The following is a 19486-nucleotide window of genomic DNA, read 5'->3' as shown; positions in this document are numbered from 1 at the left end:
TTTTTGTCCAAATAAACCATAAGTATTTGACCTGAAATATTTGAGGTAAGCAGCAGTACTGCTTTCAGAAGACAGGAGAGCCCCACATGTTCAGCCCCACCGGTCACTACTGCAGCCCCATATGCGCTCTCTCTCTCTCACTCTCTCTCTCTCTCTCTCTCTCTCTCTCTCTCTCTCTCTCTCACGCGCTCTCTCTCATATCAATACTCCACACTATTATGTATTCTGTGGTCTGATTTTGCCTGAGCTTAAGTCTAGACTAAGGATTCTGAGCCCCTGTGTTCTGATTCGATACACGATATCCAATCACAGAACATTTCAGGATTTGGGCCTCTGCCATTGGCTCTTAAACTCAGTGTCATGATTCGCAGCTTGGAAGTTTAGGCAGCCAATCATGTTGGGAGTGGGAGTGGCCCAGGCCTTCAGAAATGTATATAAGACACACCAATTTTTTTTATCTCTTGAGATTCCATAGAGTGTGGGATATCTCTGGCCATGCTTAATACCACCTCCCCAGCCTACACCAAGCTGCCCTGTGGCCCCCAAGAGATTGTCTTCAACTGATGTGGCCATTAATGGGGGGGGGGAAATTGTCCACCTCTGATTTTATAGCATAATCATCCTATAGCTCCAACCGCTTTTTGAATCCTGCAAGGGGCAATTGCCCTTACCTTGCCATCCTAAAAAAATGGAATGAAAGGAGTGAACCATTTGAATAGCAATTCTGGTGGCTGCTGTGGTGAAGTGCTGAATGGTCTCCTGCCATGGTTCATGGGTTTATATAACTGCACTATTCAAACAATATTGGGTGTTTGTAATGGGATCAGTACTCCTCATGCATGAGTTTTTTGCATGGTTCACACAATGTTATTAGTATTAAAATGCCAGCATGTGTCATCGTCCCCCATTTAATCCAGATTTACCCATTCTGGAGGAAACCCAGTAAGTTAAAAATAAATGTTGCTAACAACCTGTTTGCAATATCTTAATGACTTCTTTGCAATATTCAGCTCCCATCTGGAAGCCCTCATCAGGGGGATTTTAATTAAGTAGAAAACTACTTGACTCAGTAGTAGATATAAAAAGACTGTTGAACAGAACAGCATCACAACATATATTTGTCTCAAAACAGAACCACCAAGGCCTAGTAAGAAGCCAGTGCCTGTTTATGATACCAGTGGAATGCTTGTCACTGCTACAACAATTACTATTCGTATGCCGGTTTGCTATTATAATGATGACCATGGGCCCATCAAGAAAATACAAATTCTTGTTGCAGAAGCTGGAGGTATAGAAATATTTTCCCCTTATATGTAAAGATAGGGATGTTCATTTTTTTCTACTTGGTTATGTCCTTTTGCTTTATTTGAATGTGCAGGTTTAGGGCTCATCCAGATTTGGATTTATCCCACCTCTGTCTCCCAGTGAAACCTGATCTTTACTGCTTAATCAGAGCAACCATCAATTGGTTTTTCTCCAAATTAACATTTGCTCTGATTTAGTGCATTCTGGGGGAAAGCAGCGGGACAAGGAAAGAAAAACCACTCCGACCTGTGCTTTCTGGGCACTGGACAAACGTTAATCTATGTTAATCTATGTTTTATGGACTATTTATGTGCCAAAATCTGGAAAGTGTGTGTGTGTGTGTGTGTGTGTGTGTGTGTGTGTGTGTGTGTACACACACACACACACACAAAATTACAAGATTTCTAGCCCACTATATAGAACTGAGGGCCACATTTGCCTCTGGGCAGTCAACCAGAAGCTACATGCCTGAGAGCAGGATAGAAGTCAGCAAAGCAGTGAATGTTAACTTTGTGCATCTCTCTCTATCCTCCATCTAGGCAAGCAAGAGGCAATATCACAGTTCAAGGACACATGCCAGCCAGGCAAAAGCACTCAAGCTGTTAATGATGCACAGCCAGTGAAGGGTGCATGCACACTAGGTGTATCTGAAGAAGTGTGCATGCACACAAAAGCTCATACCAAGAACTAACTTAGTTGGTCTTTAAGGTGCTACTGGAAGGAATTTTTTTATTTTAACAAATTAAAACAGTTTATAGCCCAGCGTAAAACAATCAAACAATTTTAAACTAATGGACTGAAACCCCTATTCTAAAACAGCAGGCACCTTAAAATCATCCTAACTAAAAGCCAACTGGGAAAAATTGGCCTTCTGGGGCTTTTTTTGAAGGCTGGTGCTTATGAGGCCAATTATGCATCCCTAGAGAGGGAGCTTCGTAGGCTGGAGGACACTGCTGATGAGGCCCTTTCAATGTAAAGGAAAGAAAGATGCCTCAAGTCAGCAGATCATGGTGCCATCTGATTTCCTATGTGATTACTTGCTCCTTATATCTCCCCTTCCTATTCTTTAAGCAGGAGCTCTGAATACAGGAATGAGAGGAGGGAGCCAGGGCCCAGGGACAGGGAGTGCCAGGAGAAAGAGCAATCTTCCTAGTCTTCATGGGTTCTGGGCCTCTCCATTGCTGCCCAGGATAGAACTTGATAGAATTCTGTCAGTTTCTTTACATTGTTGAAGCCATGTTTCAACATTACTTTGTACTTTACATTTTAAAATGAATTGTATTCATTCACCCTATCCTACAGATTTTATAGACAGAAGTTGTACTTTCTACCATAGGAAGATAAGTGCAGTTACACAGTTCTGTATCTTTTTCTATTCCATAGAATACGTTCGCAGAATTATTTGACTATCTAATTTTATTATAGTTACAGGTAGGTAGCCGTGTTGGTCTTCTGTAGTCAAAACAAAATTAAAAAAATCCTTCCAGTAGCACCTTAGAGACCAACTAAGTTTGTTATTGGAATGAGCTTTTGTGTGCATGCACACTTCTTCAGATACTACTTCTTCAGATACCAATTTTATTTTGTGATGTATTCAGAATATAAAATATCATTATTTTTTCTGACTTTAGCTCAGCATGATGGCAATGTAACCAAGTGGTATGATGCCTACTTCAGAAAACCAAGACCGTATTTTGTAAATGAGGGCTTTCCAAACCCACCATGTGCAGAAGGAAATGAAGGGCTGAGCAGCAAAGATGATGTATATGTAATTGGGGCTGATAGTACATGTATGATACCAGGCAGTGAAGAAAAAATCTGTAATGGCCCACTGAAGCCCAGGAGACAGTACTTGTAAGTATATTACTCAATTTTTCTATCTGCAAATAATAAGCAAATAATAGTTTATAAGCAAATGGCAGAATATTAGGACAAAGACATGGGCCATTCTTTTAAGGCCCATTTAAAAAGTGGCAATATTAGCTGCAACAAAATTAGCTGCAACAAATATTAGCTGCAACAAAATTAGAAAGTTATCTGTTTTTGAAACCTGCCATCCCTTTTCTGTGAACTATGAAAATGTCTAGAGCATGGGGGGCTTGCAGTGCTTTTTATTTGTTTACCACTACATGGGATGGGCAGGTAGCAATCTAGTAGGTTTGCCTAGGTTCGGATGAAACTCTAAGCAAAACAAACTATTGGTTAACTATCATTTGACTTAGCGTTATGTGTAAAATGTACCTCAAGCATCCAAACATGGAACACTTTCTGTAAGTTATTGGAGACATTTTTGTGCTGAAACAGAGACAGGCAGACAGCAGAGATCTTATCTCAGAGCAAAATTTCTCCTAATCCAAGTATTAACTGACCTCCTCCTTTAAGAAGATAACACAAATGGATCTTAGACCCCACTCTTGCAAGTATGTGTGACCTGCATTCCATATCTTTTTAGACGGGTATGATTGAGACCTACATAACAAATCAGCTATTATGGGGAATGGGAGCCCTATGTATGCCCCTCTGCTGGCTTCCTCCATTCAGTCAAGAAACACATAATATTAAGGATATTAATTGCAGACCAGTTTGGGAAAAGCAGCATACACCTATAAATAAATATCCCCAAACCTGCAACTTGTAAGTCGTAAATGACTTTGATTCATTTTGCCTTGGAATTTGTTCTGGGTGCTTCTAGATACAGTATAAATTTTGTGTGAGATGAATCACTGGTTTGGCCATGGTAGTTCCTGTTCTCTAACTTATTTATATTTCTCTTGCAGATTTAAGTTCAGAGCTACAAATATAAAAGGACAATTTACAGATTCAGACTACTCTGATCCCATCAAAACTTTAGGTAAAGGGAAGTCACTATACTTTCTTACTGTAACATCACCAAGTTTTCTGTACAACTTGTGCAAAAACAACAGCCATGCTAAACCTGTGGCCATGTCCCAGTTGCTATGGGAATGTCATTTGCATGCACACTACAGAAAAATCAAGGTGCAGGATTGTATTGATTTTCACAGCTTCTTCAGATGTTGCAAGGGGTGCTTGACAGCTGAACATGCAAGGTCCCACCCAGGGTCACTTGCAGGTAATGCCGCCGTTTTGTTATGTTCAGAACTGCTCAAACAGCCCCTAGGGTGTCTCAGAATGGTCTTTGCCCATCTGTCTGCCACCAGAGCTGTAGAAACCTTTTGTAGGATGAAACTATGGCTCATAACAGCAAAGGCAAAAAGTCCTTGTGCATCTGCGGCAGCACCACTAACTGCTGTCTTGCTTAGACTGGGACTATGCAACCTCCCCAGTTATACGGTCATACTAGTGCCCTGTCTCAGCTTCCTATGAGGAGCTACGAGCATGCAGCAACTCATGATATTAATTTGAAAGGTATGAATACGTGGGCATTTGGGCGTTTCCATTTTTTGTTTAAGCTACCCTGAGACTTCTGCACAGCACAAGCCTACTGAGATCATTATAACTGCATTAGGAAAACTGTGGTGATCACATTGACAGTAGACCATCCTTAAAATAAAAACATTTTGGACTCTGCTAAAATCTGTGATGGTGTGCGCTTAGGCAAATTTAGCAGAAGCACTTTGCATAAAACATCTTTACAAAACTAAACCATGTATTGTCATCATAGTCTGTCTTTAATGTTTCAATTCCCACTGGGCTTCCTTTATGTTACAGGTGATGGGCTTTCCGAAAGAGCTGTCGAAATAATACTTGCAGTTACATTGTGCATACTATCCGTAATTCTCCTTGTGGCTGCAATTTATGCTTTTGCAAGGTATGTGCATCTTCATTTGTTTCTACTGAATTATCCTTGAATTTAAATTGCTCATTCATTGAAATTAATTAATTCTGCCCCCCCACTGGGTCCCATGTTGGAAAGCAGGCGTAAGACACATCAGAGAAGTATAGCAATGTATTGCTGTGTCTTTGGAGATGGATTTACTCAAGTATTATTCTTTTCATTTGTTTGTTTGTTTGTTTATAAACAAACAGGTTTGATCCCCATATGGATCAGTTGCATATTCCTCCATTGCAGGAAATCGGACCAGATGATCCTCAGGGTCCCTTCTAACACTACAGTTCTATGATTCTATGAAGTGTAGAAATTGTGTTAGGAACTGGAAAAATAAAGGGTCCTTCCTCATTATTTACTGAATTCAATCTGTACAAATCAGCTTGAACAGAATTGTGGTCACTGCTGTTGACCTCTACTCAATTCTGGTCTGTGACACAGGAGAGTCAATATTAGAAGAAATCAATAGAACTGTTACAAGCAAGGAAGCTGATTGTGTAGCAGCAGCAACCAAGAATTATAAGATGGGTGTTTTTTATAATTATATAATATCTTATATAAGATATGTGTTTTTAATTTTTGTAAAGTAATGTTTTGGGGTGTGTGGGTAATATATTTAATTTGTCATCATGCTGCTAAATTTGATTAAAAGTCCAATTTCCTGTGTTACACAGAAAAATAGAAATCTCAGTTTTTCTATTTTAATTTGATATGCAAAAATGCTAGGAAATATGCTGTAATAAATCACAACAGCAATGCTAAGAAATAGATAACAATTACTGGCATTTGCAGATTGTGACTTTTTAACTTTCTTCTCGTCTTCATACTACTAGCACTTTGAAAGCACTGAATACATACTTTATTAAAGGTCCAGTGAATTGGGAATACCGGTAATACTGAATGTTCTTTCTCATTCATTCTCCTATGGTTTTTGTCTTAGAATTCGACAAAAGCAAAAAGAAGGAGGCACATACTCTCCACGGGATGCAGAAATTATTGACACCAAATTCAAACTAGATCAGTTCATCACAGTGGCAGACCTGGAAATGAAGGATGAGAGATTTACACGGTAGGCGTACCTCCGTAGGCAAAACAGTAGTTCTGGGGGTCTGCAGTCATGACCCCATTGTGACCTTTTACTTGTTTGGAAGTGTTTTGTGGTGTTCTTATTTACACAGGTCACAAAGATCCTTTTTCAAAGGGTGACCTCCAGACACTTCTCTCAGGAATTCAGAAAATCACTTTTTCTTCCCCACTTTGGAACAAGACCAAAATGCAAACCGTTATATAATTCTGCCAAGAACATTTGCTCCTTGTTTGTTTATTTTTATCATTACAAATGTAATCTCTCTGAGTAGTTTTGACATTAAGTGTTTTATTGAAGACTTAATATTCAGTCACTCTTAATAGGGTGGGAGCATATTGCTGATTGTTCACTTTGACTCAGAGTCATTTGATAACATGTCACCCTACGCTACGTGACCAGCTTTCAAAAATCTGTCAGCACTAAAGCCAGTTTGTTGTGCTGGACTGATCATTCAATCCTGGGTTAAAATCCCTGCTCAGCTACAAAGTTCACTGAATGACTTTGGGCCAGTCTACTATACCTCACAGGATTGTTTTAGAATAAAATAGGGAAGGTGAAAATGTATAGCCCTCTGAGCTCCCTGGAAGAAGAGCAGACTGCAGTTCAAAGATACAACACACAACATAAACATTGTTCATATTAAGGTATTACATCCCAGTCTACAGCTCACAGCCATTATAGATGCCATATCCAAAAGGCTTCTTCTTTTTTCTTTTTACATTTGCTTGTGCATGGTCCTTGATACAATGCAAGGAAATGTGTATTGGAAAACATGAGTGTGGGTTCTTAAGGTAACACATCAAAATGTGCCACCTAAAGAGGAATCTTTGCCTGAGAATCTGAATGTATGCTGAATTAGTTCCACTGGGTTTAGTGACACTAAACAAGTTAAATAGAAATGCTTCAGCATGAATTGGTTTTGGGTCAAATTGCAAAATACTTTTGGGCCAAATTACACGTGATCGTATGTGGGTACTTTTGCACTTCTTTGCAGGGATTTCCCCCAACAAATGGCCAGCGTTGGATTTCTAATCTGCACTGGAATCGTAGCATGAGAGGTGCAGCGGAGGGGGTGTTTTAACGATTTGCCCACTCTTGATTTGGATCTGAGAGCTCATTCCAACAATTTGCATTGCAAAAAAAAGTCCCTCTGATTTCAATCAGACGTTTTTTGCAATGCAAATTGCAGGAGAGAAAGGGGACTATCCAGGTTGGACCTCAGCCGGGATGGCAAGTAAAGCTCCTCTACCCCCATTCTAAGGTCCCAGTTCTGATCTCTCACACACTGGCAGTTTTTGAGTTTGGAGGTAGAAGGTGACCTGCACTCAAGGCCAGAACAGCACAGTTAACTTCCCATATAGTTCAGCCCTTATTGTCCTGTCTTCAGGAGAGACTATCCCAGAGTCTTTGTGAGCCAAACTCGCATGAATGGTAGCACAGTGTGCTGGACCCTCCACCTATTTTGACTTGTGCAAGTTTACGGATAGAACAGTGAATGAAATGTACTTCAACTCACACTTGTAAAAAGGCCCTAGTGTCCCAAGTTCCGGAGCTCACCTAACTTGGCAAAGTATTTGCTCACGTTGGTGGCAGCAATCATGTCTACAGGATACAAGGAATTCTACCCTGTCCTCAACTCCTGTGCATTCACCTTATGCTGTGAACTAGTCTTCTGTGTGATCATTGCACATAATTTGGCTGATTTTTACAGCTAGTACTAGTGGTGTGCAATATTTCATCCTTGTTGCCTCAAACCCTATTTGTGCTTTCTGAGTATCCCCTTTCAATGCTCCACCCCCAAACCTGAAGTGGTTTTCCAAGTTGTTGTTTTTTTAAAAAACACAGAAACCACAAATATTGTTTGTGTGGTCCAGTTTGCCATCAAAGCCCCTGTATTTTAATTTGTGTACAGAGCCTAGTTATTTTAGGTTTTGAAAAAACATAAATATTATATTATAGGAAATGAGTTCTAATTTAATGACTGATGAATTCTGTCAAGAATTACTATGTCCTATTAAAGTCACAGAAAACTAAACGAAAGATGTCACCTTAAAAACCTGTAGCCTCCCAAATGATGGTCCATAGAAAGGCTGGAATTACATATTATGAAGCCAAGTTGTACTTTCATCCATGTTTCTGATGCAAATTCAACTGCCTGGGTTAGCAGACACCTAATGTAACATATGATGTAGCTTGAAGATGGGTGGCTTACATTACTTTGCTCAAAAATTTCACTGCCGCAAACTGAACGTGGCTGGCAGAGTTACAGCTGTTGACTTATACTGTCTGCTTCTGGGCATGTTTTTTTCCTGTGTTTAGTAGTTTACTTCAGGAGAAAAGCATGAACGTTTCATAGGTTTTGTATTTAAAGCTCTGCACTTTTCTCAAAGTCTACACATCAATTAATATATGCAACCTTTTACCTAAATAAGAACTCTTGTCCCTGTTTGAAAACTTAATTCTGAATGGGTTTTGCTTCCAGATATTCCTCCTTTTTCTTTAGACGCAAGGAGATATTTGTCATCCAGTAAGTTACTGCATGGCTGAAGAGCCCCTGTGTGGTTTCTAGTGTGCTGTGCTCACTTGTGTGTTACTATGCTTTATTGGATTTCATCTGGTAAAACTGCTCTCTCTCTCAGTGCCTTAGGCACATTTTGAAACTTCTAGTACTGTAAAATTATCCTCAATAGGCAATGCAGGGTCTTCCCAGATGGCCAAAAAATTGAGATGTTCTCAGTAGTGCTATATACTAGTACTGCTCCATATCAATGTAATATTCTATTCCCTTACAGGGATGAGCAAGAGATAGCCCTGCTGTGGTTAGAAACCTATTTGCTGCCTTAAAACACAAATCAAAGAAGTAAAGTGGTGTACACAGGACTCAAAAAGATAATTTTTTGAAAGACGAAGGTTTGCACAGTGGTGGGACATTGATGGGAGAAAAGGAAGTATTGTTGGCATTGCAACTTCTCTATTTTAAATGGCTGCAATAAAAATCATTCCTTGTACAGACGTGTAGATCCCAAGTAAAAATAATACATGTTTACAGTGTGAAAAGGTCATCTGCATAACCCCTCAGAGTGGATCCAAACTGAAATTACAGAAGTTCATTTTGAAAACATCCATTTAAAGCTGGGCATACTTTATTTTTGAGGTTTGCCAAACCTGTGCTGATCTGCATTATCAAACAATATGTAATCTTGTTTGATAATAACTCATTTCATGTGAGGCAGCTGTAGAAAGCCACCTTCAGGTAGATAAAAAGAGAATGATTATTGCTGGTACTAATGAAAACAAAAGTACTCCCCCCCCCCCCGATGAAATTAGACATTCTGACTTTTGTATCTCAAGAATAGTATTTGTTTGGATAGGCAGAACTTCAAACTGAAGTTCTCTTGGACAACAATTGGTGATTGACTATTATCAATTTGTTTATTTTCCCCCACTCATAACCCACCTTTTGCTCCAAGGAATTCAAGGTGCTGTAGATGGTCCTCCCCTCATTTAATCTCCACAACAACCCTGTGAGGTAGTGACTAGTCTAAGGTCACCAGTGGAGATACTAACCCCACTTTCCAGGTGCTAGTCCAACATGCTAAGCACTACAACACAACTGACTTTCCTATAAAGCATCCAGTTAATTTAGAATAAATTCATAAAAAGTAGAGAACTACGCGATATGATAAAACAAGGCTGCCACTCACAACGACAGCTCTATTCCTAGCTTCCCTCCTCCATAACTTGTGGCAAAACTTACTCATGTCATGACAGCATCGTGCTGCTTCCCTATCTGGTCCACATCATTGGCTGCTGGTGATGTGAGGTGTTGTTTCTTTGACCAGAGTTGTCTAGACTGGATCAGTACCAGTAGCCAAGATAGCAACTGCGTATTTAATGCATGAAAAACGTTTTCTACAAATTCCCGATAACAGTGCCTTCTCTCATCAGCACTGAAGACTAAAAGTCATATGCCCTGGATCACGTCAAAATCTCAGTGCTGTCTTAATAACAGCATTTGACATTATTGCCAGTTGCTGCTGTGTCCCCCCCTTTTTAAACCACTCCTCTGAATGTGGGAAAGATGAAGCTCAGAAATTGCCAAGAGGGCTGCCAGCTCAAAATGTGCTAACTGTCTTTGTGTATGAATGTCTTAGACTGTTATGAAGGTAGTCTTAGGCCCTGATATTGAGCTCCACTACATTGGTTGGGTGGGGGACTATTTTAAGGGCCTCTCATAAGGAATTATTGATCTGTACTGTCCCTGAAGGGTTAGACCTATGAAAATCTCATTTAACTCATTGAAAATTACTTCCTTGGTTATTCCTAGCAAGTGCTTGTGGTGCTTATGAGTTAAGCCTTTAGACTGCTCATTCATTTCTGTGGTTTTCTATTGAACAAGCTGTAATTCCCCATAGATTTTCAACAGATTGACCCAGAGAGTAAGCTGATGCTGTATGACAACATGAACTCCAGTCACCATTGCCAACATAAATAAATGGCTTCTTATAAAATTTAGACCAAAAAAAAGCTTGAGTGAGGGGGAAGGGGAGAATGTCATGCTGGAATGGAACTTCAACTAGGCTCAAAGGCTGCACCTATCACTCAAATACGTCTCACAAAGCGGTAGCCAATTAGCTATGTTATTCTGCTGCACCAAATACAACATATTCTCGTGGCATCTTAAAGACCAACACAATTATTTTGCCATTTATATATTTTGAATTGCTGCATAATAAAGTACTGAGGCATGGATCTCTTGCATAGGTTTCTTGTACACGGGTATATTGCATTATTAGTGGTCTGTAACTTGAAGAAAACTTATGCAATGGCATAATAACCTTCCTGTCTCTTGAAAGGTCCCTATTCCTGTGTATTTGACAAGTTTACATTCCTTGTGCAGAGTATGCTTGGATTTTTCTTTTGTATTAGGAATTATATAATGCACTTAACTCTTGGCCCTAATTCACCTGCATATATCCTATGGTGCTGTGTACAGTAAGCTTCCCATCCCAGAGGAGGCCAGTGCTGAGAGCAGAAGGAAGAGCCTAGGATCAGACAGGGCAGACAGGCTCCTAGTCAGAGTGGAGAGGTTAGATTTCTCTACAGTCAACCTGGGCCTGGGCCCAGGGGTGGAGGAAGGGAGGTGCGGTGGGTGCGGTCCACCCCGGGTGTCACCACAGAGGGGGGTGACAAAATGCCAGGCAGCACTCACCACAGGGCCTGCAGTGTGCCCAAGCCATGAGTCTGTCCTGGAAGAGACGCAGTGGCTTGGGTGCGCGCAAGCTCCGTGCTGCCCAAATGGTCCACCCACTGCCTCCCCCCAGCTGTAGGGTGGTTGTGTGGGAGGAGGCAGGCAGACTCCGGAGGCCCCGCAGTGTGCCCACCCCTATGGGTGGCTTGCCCCGCCCTTGCCCCTCCCCTGGGCGTGCCACCCCAGGTGCCCGAGCGGCTTCCTCTGCCGCTGCCTGGGCCCTTGGCAGGGACCAACCTAGCCAATCACTAGGTATACCCCTGCTACCGATTCAGCAAAGGATTCTCCACATGTAGCCTCTCGAACTATGGTGCATTGATATTACCCACATGCGATCTGATCCAGATGTATGAAGAATCCCATTCCCACATGCAGTGTCAGTGGCAGACATATAATGTGGTCTTCTGGTGGGCATATGGTCAGCCACTGTGAGAACAGGATGCTGGACTGGATGCAACAATGGCCTGATCCAGCAAGCTCATATTATGTTCTTATGCATATTATGCAGGGTATGTAGAACACAAAAGCCCAAAGCTTCCAGGGGCCCACCAAATGCATAGATATGTTTAAATTATCATAAATTATAATTTAGTCATATGCTGTGTTTATACAATAATTTGGGTTTGTTTTCATTTCTCTCTCTAATAATAACTTTGCCATGTTGATTACTATTAGGCATAAAATGCATCTATTCTTCCTATAGATTCTGAAGTTGTGTTCTTCATATTTAATTACATTTCTTCCTCTCATAATAATGTTTTATCTCCAACCAGAAGGTATGTAATTAGACACTGGTGTATAGCCCCCTAAAATGGAGAGGGGGCTCCAAAATATATTTCACACAAGGTCCAACAGCAAGTATGGCAACCCCCGCAAACTGTCCTTGGCAGAGGAGGCTGCCTTAACACAGATTTTATTATTTGATATTTAATTATGGCATTGTAGGCTGCAATCCTACACTACCTTTCATGGGATTAAACCCTACTTAACCCAGCGGCATGTATTTCCAAACATCCACAGGATCAGACTGTCAAGTAAAGCTGGGTGTTATATGAATAAAGCCAAACTGCTAACAGAGCAATGTCTGATTTATTTCAAAAAGCTTATTCTAAGAACCTTAAAGCAATTCAGACTGAAATCCTGTGCACACCTATCTGGGAATATGCCTATGCAGTGGAACTTAGACCCAAGTAAACATTCATAGGCAAGTCTCATTGCAATATTGGATTTTCCAGTGGGAAATAAAATGGTGTCCCTGAATTACTACAAAACTGCAAAGATAGTTGCCTGAATAGAGAACTAACAGCGCAAGCCTGTACATGTCAACTGAGAAGGAAGCCCCATTGAGTTCAAAGTGACTAAATGAGCAGAAAGGGCATTTTGGTGTCCACTCTTTCTGAAACACTAAACTCCTCAAAACCAAGTTTTGTACGGTAGACATCTAAACATGGCATATATCAAACGTGATCCCTAATTCAATTAAGCTGCAATTGTATCTAGTTCTATTGACGACACCTGGTTTGCCCTTTTAACTGAAAGTTTAAAAATAAATCACCAAGAAAGCACAAATATCTCCACTGAGAAATGCTTTATTAAAAAATCTTCAGCTTTTTCAGTGGGAACCTTATGTTTTTTAGCAGAACAATCCTGGTTTTGGTTTACCAACTTACCGATTTAGATAAGTTTATGAATACCTGTTGTCTAGCACATGATTTCATTTTTTTGTCCATGTAAAACATATTTTTTAAAATAGGATCTATCTACATAGTTGGGCGAGTTTATTACAGCAAGTTGCCCCTGAGCTAGTGAATTTCTACATTGGCATTGTAATAATTTGGCCCTCTTTCCTCGCCTTTATAGAAGCACCTCAGGACTTCTATTCAGCAATGGCTTCCCTGAGAGTATCACTTCCTTTCCCATGCAATGTTCTCCTTTTACATGTTAGGTTAATTTTAATGAGACTTTCTTGTATTTTTTGTGTGTGAAGTATCCTATGCACAAGCCACATCCATCATCAATCTGTTCTGCAGAACCAGAACTTCAGCAACAGAATTCCAAAATTGATTTTAATAAATGAATTTCCTAAAATCTTCCATTGGAAGCAAGAGATGGAAGCTGGGAAATTCTCCAGCCATTTTTATACTGAACCCTACTACACATAGTTTTTTAACAAAATGCTAAAAAGCAGATAGAAAAAAGTTGGTCATTGGAGTTCAGGTTCTTCATTGATATACCAGGGTAAAACAATTTGAGAAGTATGCTGCTATTTAGAAACGTTTATAGGAACAAGGTCATTATATAGAATGCTTCTCTGTTCCTCACATCCTTCTCTAAATTTCATAACTTAGGAAGCCAGTTTCTGAATCTGCCCCCCACCCCATAAATGAATACAATTTATATTACATTTTTATTCTTATTAAATGTTTTATTTAGGCGCACTTACAAACAAACAAAACAATAAGATACACACACTTAACCACAAAATAAACTGAAAAAGTAAGAAGAAAAAGTAAGGACAAAAGGAACATAAAATACCACACCCATGTGACTTCCCTCCACCAGCTCTCGTCATCTTTAAATCATTTAAATTCTTATTTACATTGCATATCATTTATCACTGTAATTACTTCTTTTATGGTACTATTATAATATAACATCAGGTCATCCTTACAACCTTAGTCTAAACATATCAGCATGTTATCTTTAGAGCAGTGTTTGCTCATGTAATGTTCGAACCATAACCATTCTGCCCTTAATTTCTGGTGTGTTTGGTATTTTATTACCCCAGTTAATTTTGCCAATTCTATAAACTCTGTTAATTTAATTAACCAATCCTCTTTCGTAGGTATGTAATTTCCTTTCCAGTTCTTCACAAGGCGTATTCTTGCTTCTGCGATTGCATATAGGAATAATTTTCTCCTATCTTGTGGTACCTCCTTTCCATTCTCGTTTTACAGGATAGATTTTATTCCTCAGACTTTAGGCTGCTTCTTACCTTGTATTTGCCACTCCCATTTGGAGGGCCTGGGTACCATCAACAGACAGACTCCCTCAGAAGGCGGTGGAGGTTTCTAAGCAGAGGTTGGGTGGTCATCTGCCAGGGACACTTTAGTTGTGATTTAGTTGCGATTCCTGCGTTGCAAGGGGTTGGACTAGATGACCCTTGGCCTCCCTCCCAACTCTGCAATTCTGTGATTCTATGAAACGATATCCAGTTAGCCATACTCAGAGCAGACCCACTGAAATCAATGGACATCAATCCATGAGTATGACTTCTTTTGATATCACCCTGTGTCAAATGCAGTACAGGAGAATATTATGTGCCACTTTCGACACAGCACCCTCCTTTCAGGAAATGAGAGGTCATCCTGGAGGCATCCCCGAATTTAGCAGCACCTGTCAACTCCTTGATCCTTCTTGAAACCATGCGTCCTTTGCCAAACATCTACAACTAGGAGGAGTCAGGCTGCAGCCCACTGACCAACCCTCAGCCAAGCTCAAGATATTAGCCATTGCTGACTATAGGTGTTGAGCGATTTAGAAAAGTTTACATTGCATGCATACATGAAGCAGATTGCTATTAAATGTGTGACTAGTTCTTCTGAGCTCAGTGTGTGCTTTTAAAAGCTTTCTATGGGAGACAGACAGCAACACTAAGGTGTATAATGTCATAACAGGATGTGCTTTGAAACATTGGGTTTTTCTACTGCTTTTGAGAAGAAAGGAGTTTGAAGAAAGATATGAAGAGAGAAGCAGTGTGAACTTTTCTCTAAACAGAAATATTTTCCAAATAAGACTTTTAATCCACCAAAAGCCTTGTGCTTAATTATCTTTGCACTATACAAATCAAGTTAGATATTCCATAGCACCAAGATCTCATTTCCATGCTAGTAAAAAAATTAAGAGTGTTTTAGAATTGGTGCAACTGCTTTGGTATCCCATAACAAGGAGCACAAATAAGTTTTAAAATTGATTCATTTGGAATATTTAATTATTTCTTTACTTCTTAGTTTTGACCTCTCTGTTGTGTCCACAACGTAACCAGAATGCAAAGTGTTCTTTGACTCGCAACTTACATCATTTAACATAATCTCTATTACAGGTTACTTAGTTATAGAAAATCCATCAAGTAAGTTGACTGCTAATTTTTACATTGTGGCTATAGATTTGCTAGCTTGGTGAATCACAATGTGTGGTTTCTTTTTGTATATTTATTAGAAAAAGCTCCAAACTGTGTATAAATCATAAAAGCATGACTAATTGCATGGAAACTGGAGAACTGCTTTCTCTCTCTCTGGGGTGAAGCCTGCATGTCTGTGTTTTAGCTTGGCAAGTAATATAGGGATATTTAACTCCTTGGGGTTTAAAAACCATGTAATTATGGGAATGAAGTCACTGCTATATTTTATATATCTAAAGCCCTGCATTGTATAGAATGGTTTCTGTGTGACAAAAGAAGCATTATGTGCTTGAATAGAACTGAGAGGTGACTTTGCAGACACACATAAATATCCAACAACTGAACTTTGGAGCAATCACATTTGTAACACACAGTTTGTAGATAACAGTTGTGTTATATCAACTAAATCAGGGGAGGTTTGAAGTGGCAAGAAGCTATTATTTCAAAACAATTCCTAACGTAAAGCCAATTATTCCCTTTTGTAAAATATTCATATTACTATGTTTTTTCTTAATCTTTGTTATACATCTGGATAACAATATATTTCAATTCAGATTATTATATCCTAGGCAACCACTAACTCTCTCTAAAAATGTTTTCTAGGCCCATAGGCAAGAAATGTTTTCTACAGCACGTTGAAGAGCTTTGTACAAACAACAACCTAAAGTTTCAGGAAGAATTTTTGGTATGTTACCAGCAGTTGTCACAACATTGCAAGACCTACACTTGTTTCATGTGTCACATTTCATGTCCATTTTAAGCAAGCAAGGCCATGAATGACTCTTGCCTTGATCATCAGTACCCAATTACCAGTTTATCCATTTAGGTACTACAGTCTCCTTGTTGCAGTGCGATCAGAATTATCCACACCGTGATCTTCCTTCTGCCTCCTGTCCAATGGCACCAAGTATTCATTATCCCTTTGACTCTAATCTTAGAGAAACCCATATATTTTTAAAATGGCAGTTTCAGCAATATAACTGTGCAGTGGTACCTCGGTTTAAGAACAGTCCTGTTTACAAACGATTCAGTTTACGAACTCCGCAAAACCGGAAGTAGTGTCCCTGTTTGAGAACCTTACCCTGGTCTACGAATGAAAGCCAAATGGTGGAAGGGCACAGGCGGTGGGAGGCCTCATTAGGGAAATTGCACCTTGGTTTAAGAACGGTTTCAGTTTAAGAATGGACTTCTGGAACGGATTAGGTTCGTAAACCGAGGTACCACTGTAATTTAAAAGAAGTTTTAAACGAGTCATTCTCAAACTGGGACAGGGTCCCCAGCACGAGACAGGAAGTATCTGTAAAATGGGCACAAAGTTTCAGAATGGTATAGAATCTTGAAGCAGGTGAAATTTCCTCCTCCCAGCAGCCCAAACATGGCTGGGTTGAATGCCCTCTAGGAAAGAATAATAATTCACATTGGAGTCCTATCTCAGACCTGGGAACACAGAGATCAATGGGAGCTGCATTATACCATCAGAACACTGTTCCATCAAACTCAGTATTGTCCACACTGGCTGGAAGCAGCTCTGTATGGTTTTAGGCAGGAGTCTCTCTCAGAGAGTCTCTCTCAGGAATTGAACCTGGATGCAAAGTAGGTGCTCCACCACTGACCTATAGCCTTTCACCAACCTTCCAGACACTTTTCTTTTATAAATCCCTACGAGATAAATGAGAGTTACTCTTGTTTAGCACCCGCTCATCTCTGTAAGGTGTCATAGGAGCAGTCTGCAATGGATTACGCTACGTATGATCACAACCAGCAATGTCTCATCTTGTAGCATCGAAAGCCTTTGTTCCTGTTGAAAACAGATAGGTCTTCCAAAGAGTGTGTGAAATTTATATAATAGCTATGTCATGCCAAAACTATGCTTAAGTCTTGGACTTTTCCTTGTTTTTGTAAGTAACTTATTTTCTATGGCTATCGTGTGTTTTTTTTAAATTCAGAAATAGATCATTTTTGTTATCTCAGTAGCATTGTGTTCATCATTACCAGCACATGGAGTCATTTACTATCCTAAAAATCATTTGTCATTCTCCAGTGACTCTATTATTTTGGATTTATAGATTTGCCATGAAGTGTTCATTGTCTGGATCTGTGAATAATGAAGAAGAAAAAATCGATTGACAGTTATACTATTGGATTATAATGTTTCACTCACTTAGGAAATAATAACAAAAGAGTGATAAGATGAATAGTATTTCCTACAGATTCTTGGTCATGGTTCTTAAGCAGTCTTGGTCTGCATGTAATAACGAACTCGCCATAAGATACTTCAGAACAGTGCACAGAGAGCTCTTTTTCCTAACAAGAGCAGAAATTCCATCTTACTAGGACAGGGAAACTGAGAGTTGCATTTGTAGCACACTACTCTGTTATTGGGACGCGGGTGGCGCTGTGGGTTAAACCACAGAGCCTAGGGCTTGCCGATCAGAAGGTCGGCGGTTCGAATCCCTGCGATGGGGTGAGCTCCCATTGCTCGGTCCCTGTTCCTGCCAACCTAGCAGTTTGAAAGCACGTCAAAGTGCAAGTAGATAAATAGATACCGCTCCGGCGGGAAGGTCAACGGTGTTTCCGTGCGCTGCTCTGGTTCACCAGAAGCGGCTTAGTCATGCTGGCCACATAACCCAGAAGCTGTACGCCGGCTCCCTCGGCCAATAAAGCGAGATGAGCGCCGCAACCCCAGAGTCAGTCACGACTGGACCTAATGGTCAGGGGTCCCTTTACCTTTACCTTACTCTGTTAAAATAGTAGTAAACTAGCACTAATAATAAAACATAAAAACAAGTGGTAAGGCAGGGAAGGGAAACCTGTAGGCCACCAGATGTTGTCGGACTTGAACTCCCATTGGTCTGTATGGCCAATGATCAGGGATGATATGAGCTGTAGTCCAACAGCTTCTAGAAGGCCAGAGTTTAGCCATCCCTGAAAGTACTGTCAGGTCATTCAAGAATAGCCTACTCCCATATGAATCTATATGTGTATGGAGCTTTTTCTTACATGAAGCCTTTTTGTAATGTCCAGCATTTGCTCTAGGGGATGGAGTTTTATGCCCTTTGGAAGCCCAAGGCACTTTGAGGGCAAAGTTGCTTGCCTTTGTAGCGATCTTGATGCCACATCCACACCTGTTGCAATCTGCAGTGAAGTTTCCAGTGCAGATGAAACATTATCTCAGCCCATTTCAATTTGGGTTCAGGCCTGGCTATGGGAACTGAATCAACTTTGGTCACCCTATTGGATGACCTTTACTGGGAGTGTGACTGTTATTCTTCCTTGAGCTCTCCATAGCTTTTCATATTATTGACCTTAGTATCCATTTGAGCCAACTTAGTGGGATGGGTATCGGAAGCACTGTTTTATAGTGGTTCCAATCCTGTCTCCAGGGTCCATTTCAGAGAATAACATTGGATGATTGTCTTTCATTCTCCTTGGCAGTTATGCTATGGAGTGCTTCAGGGTAGCATCTTATTTGTAGTGCTTTTTAATATCTATACAAAGCCTTTAGGAGTATACCATGCTACCTTCCATGTGCATGTGCATTTAAAATGGTAAAATCAAAAGGGGCATCTCTGTATCATAGACTTTACATTAGCTGGTAGGAGGAAATAATTATCCATGGTATCGTTTTGCTTTGCAAAGTTTTGAACTTTCCCCATAACTTCAGTCCATGTTCAATTGGTGCTAGATGAGCATTGAGTTGGTTATGGAAATATGTTTGAATGTGAGTATTTTACCTCAAGAAAACAAATGACAGTGTCGGCAGCAAGTTAAAATAAATGAAAATCGCTGAGGATAGGTGGGTGATGAAAGCAACAAATCTTCATAACAATTTGCTTTTATTTGCTTTTTAAATAA

The 19486-nt window shown here is 40.1% G+C and overlaps 1 protein-coding gene across 2 annotated transcripts in view; it reads left to right on the top strand.

Annotated features, from left to right (window-relative positions):
* Positions 1-19486, top strand: part of PTPRQ (protein tyrosine phosphatase receptor type Q) — a 109197-nt gene that overhangs the window by 72563 nt on the left and 17148 nt on the right. The window contains exons 49-56 of one of the 2 annotated variants that reach the window (XM_083463066.1): positions 1133-1288; positions 2937-3159; positions 4083-4156; positions 4996-5095; positions 6054-6182; positions 8683-8727; positions 15554-15580; positions 16235-16316. In XM_083463066.1, coding sequence (XP_083319192.1) covers positions 1133-1288; positions 2937-3159; positions 4083-4156; positions 4996-5095; positions 6054-6182; positions 8683-8727; positions 15554-15580; positions 16235-16316 — 836 coding nt within the window. The remainder of the gene's footprint in view (positions 1-1132; positions 1289-2936; positions 3160-4082; positions 4157-4995; positions 5096-6053; positions 6183-8682; positions 8728-15553; positions 15581-16234; positions 16317-19486) is intronic. The other variant, XM_083463067.1, reaches the window with a different exon arrangement.

The sequence above is a fragment of the Podarcis liolepis genome (genome assembly GCF_965112155.1).
Source record: "Podarcis liolepis genome assembly, chromosome: 10".
NCBI lineage: Eukaryota > Metazoa > Chordata > Lepidosauria > Squamata > Lacertidae > Podarcis > Podarcis liolepis.
This window is presented reverse-complemented; position numbering and strand designations above follow the sequence as displayed.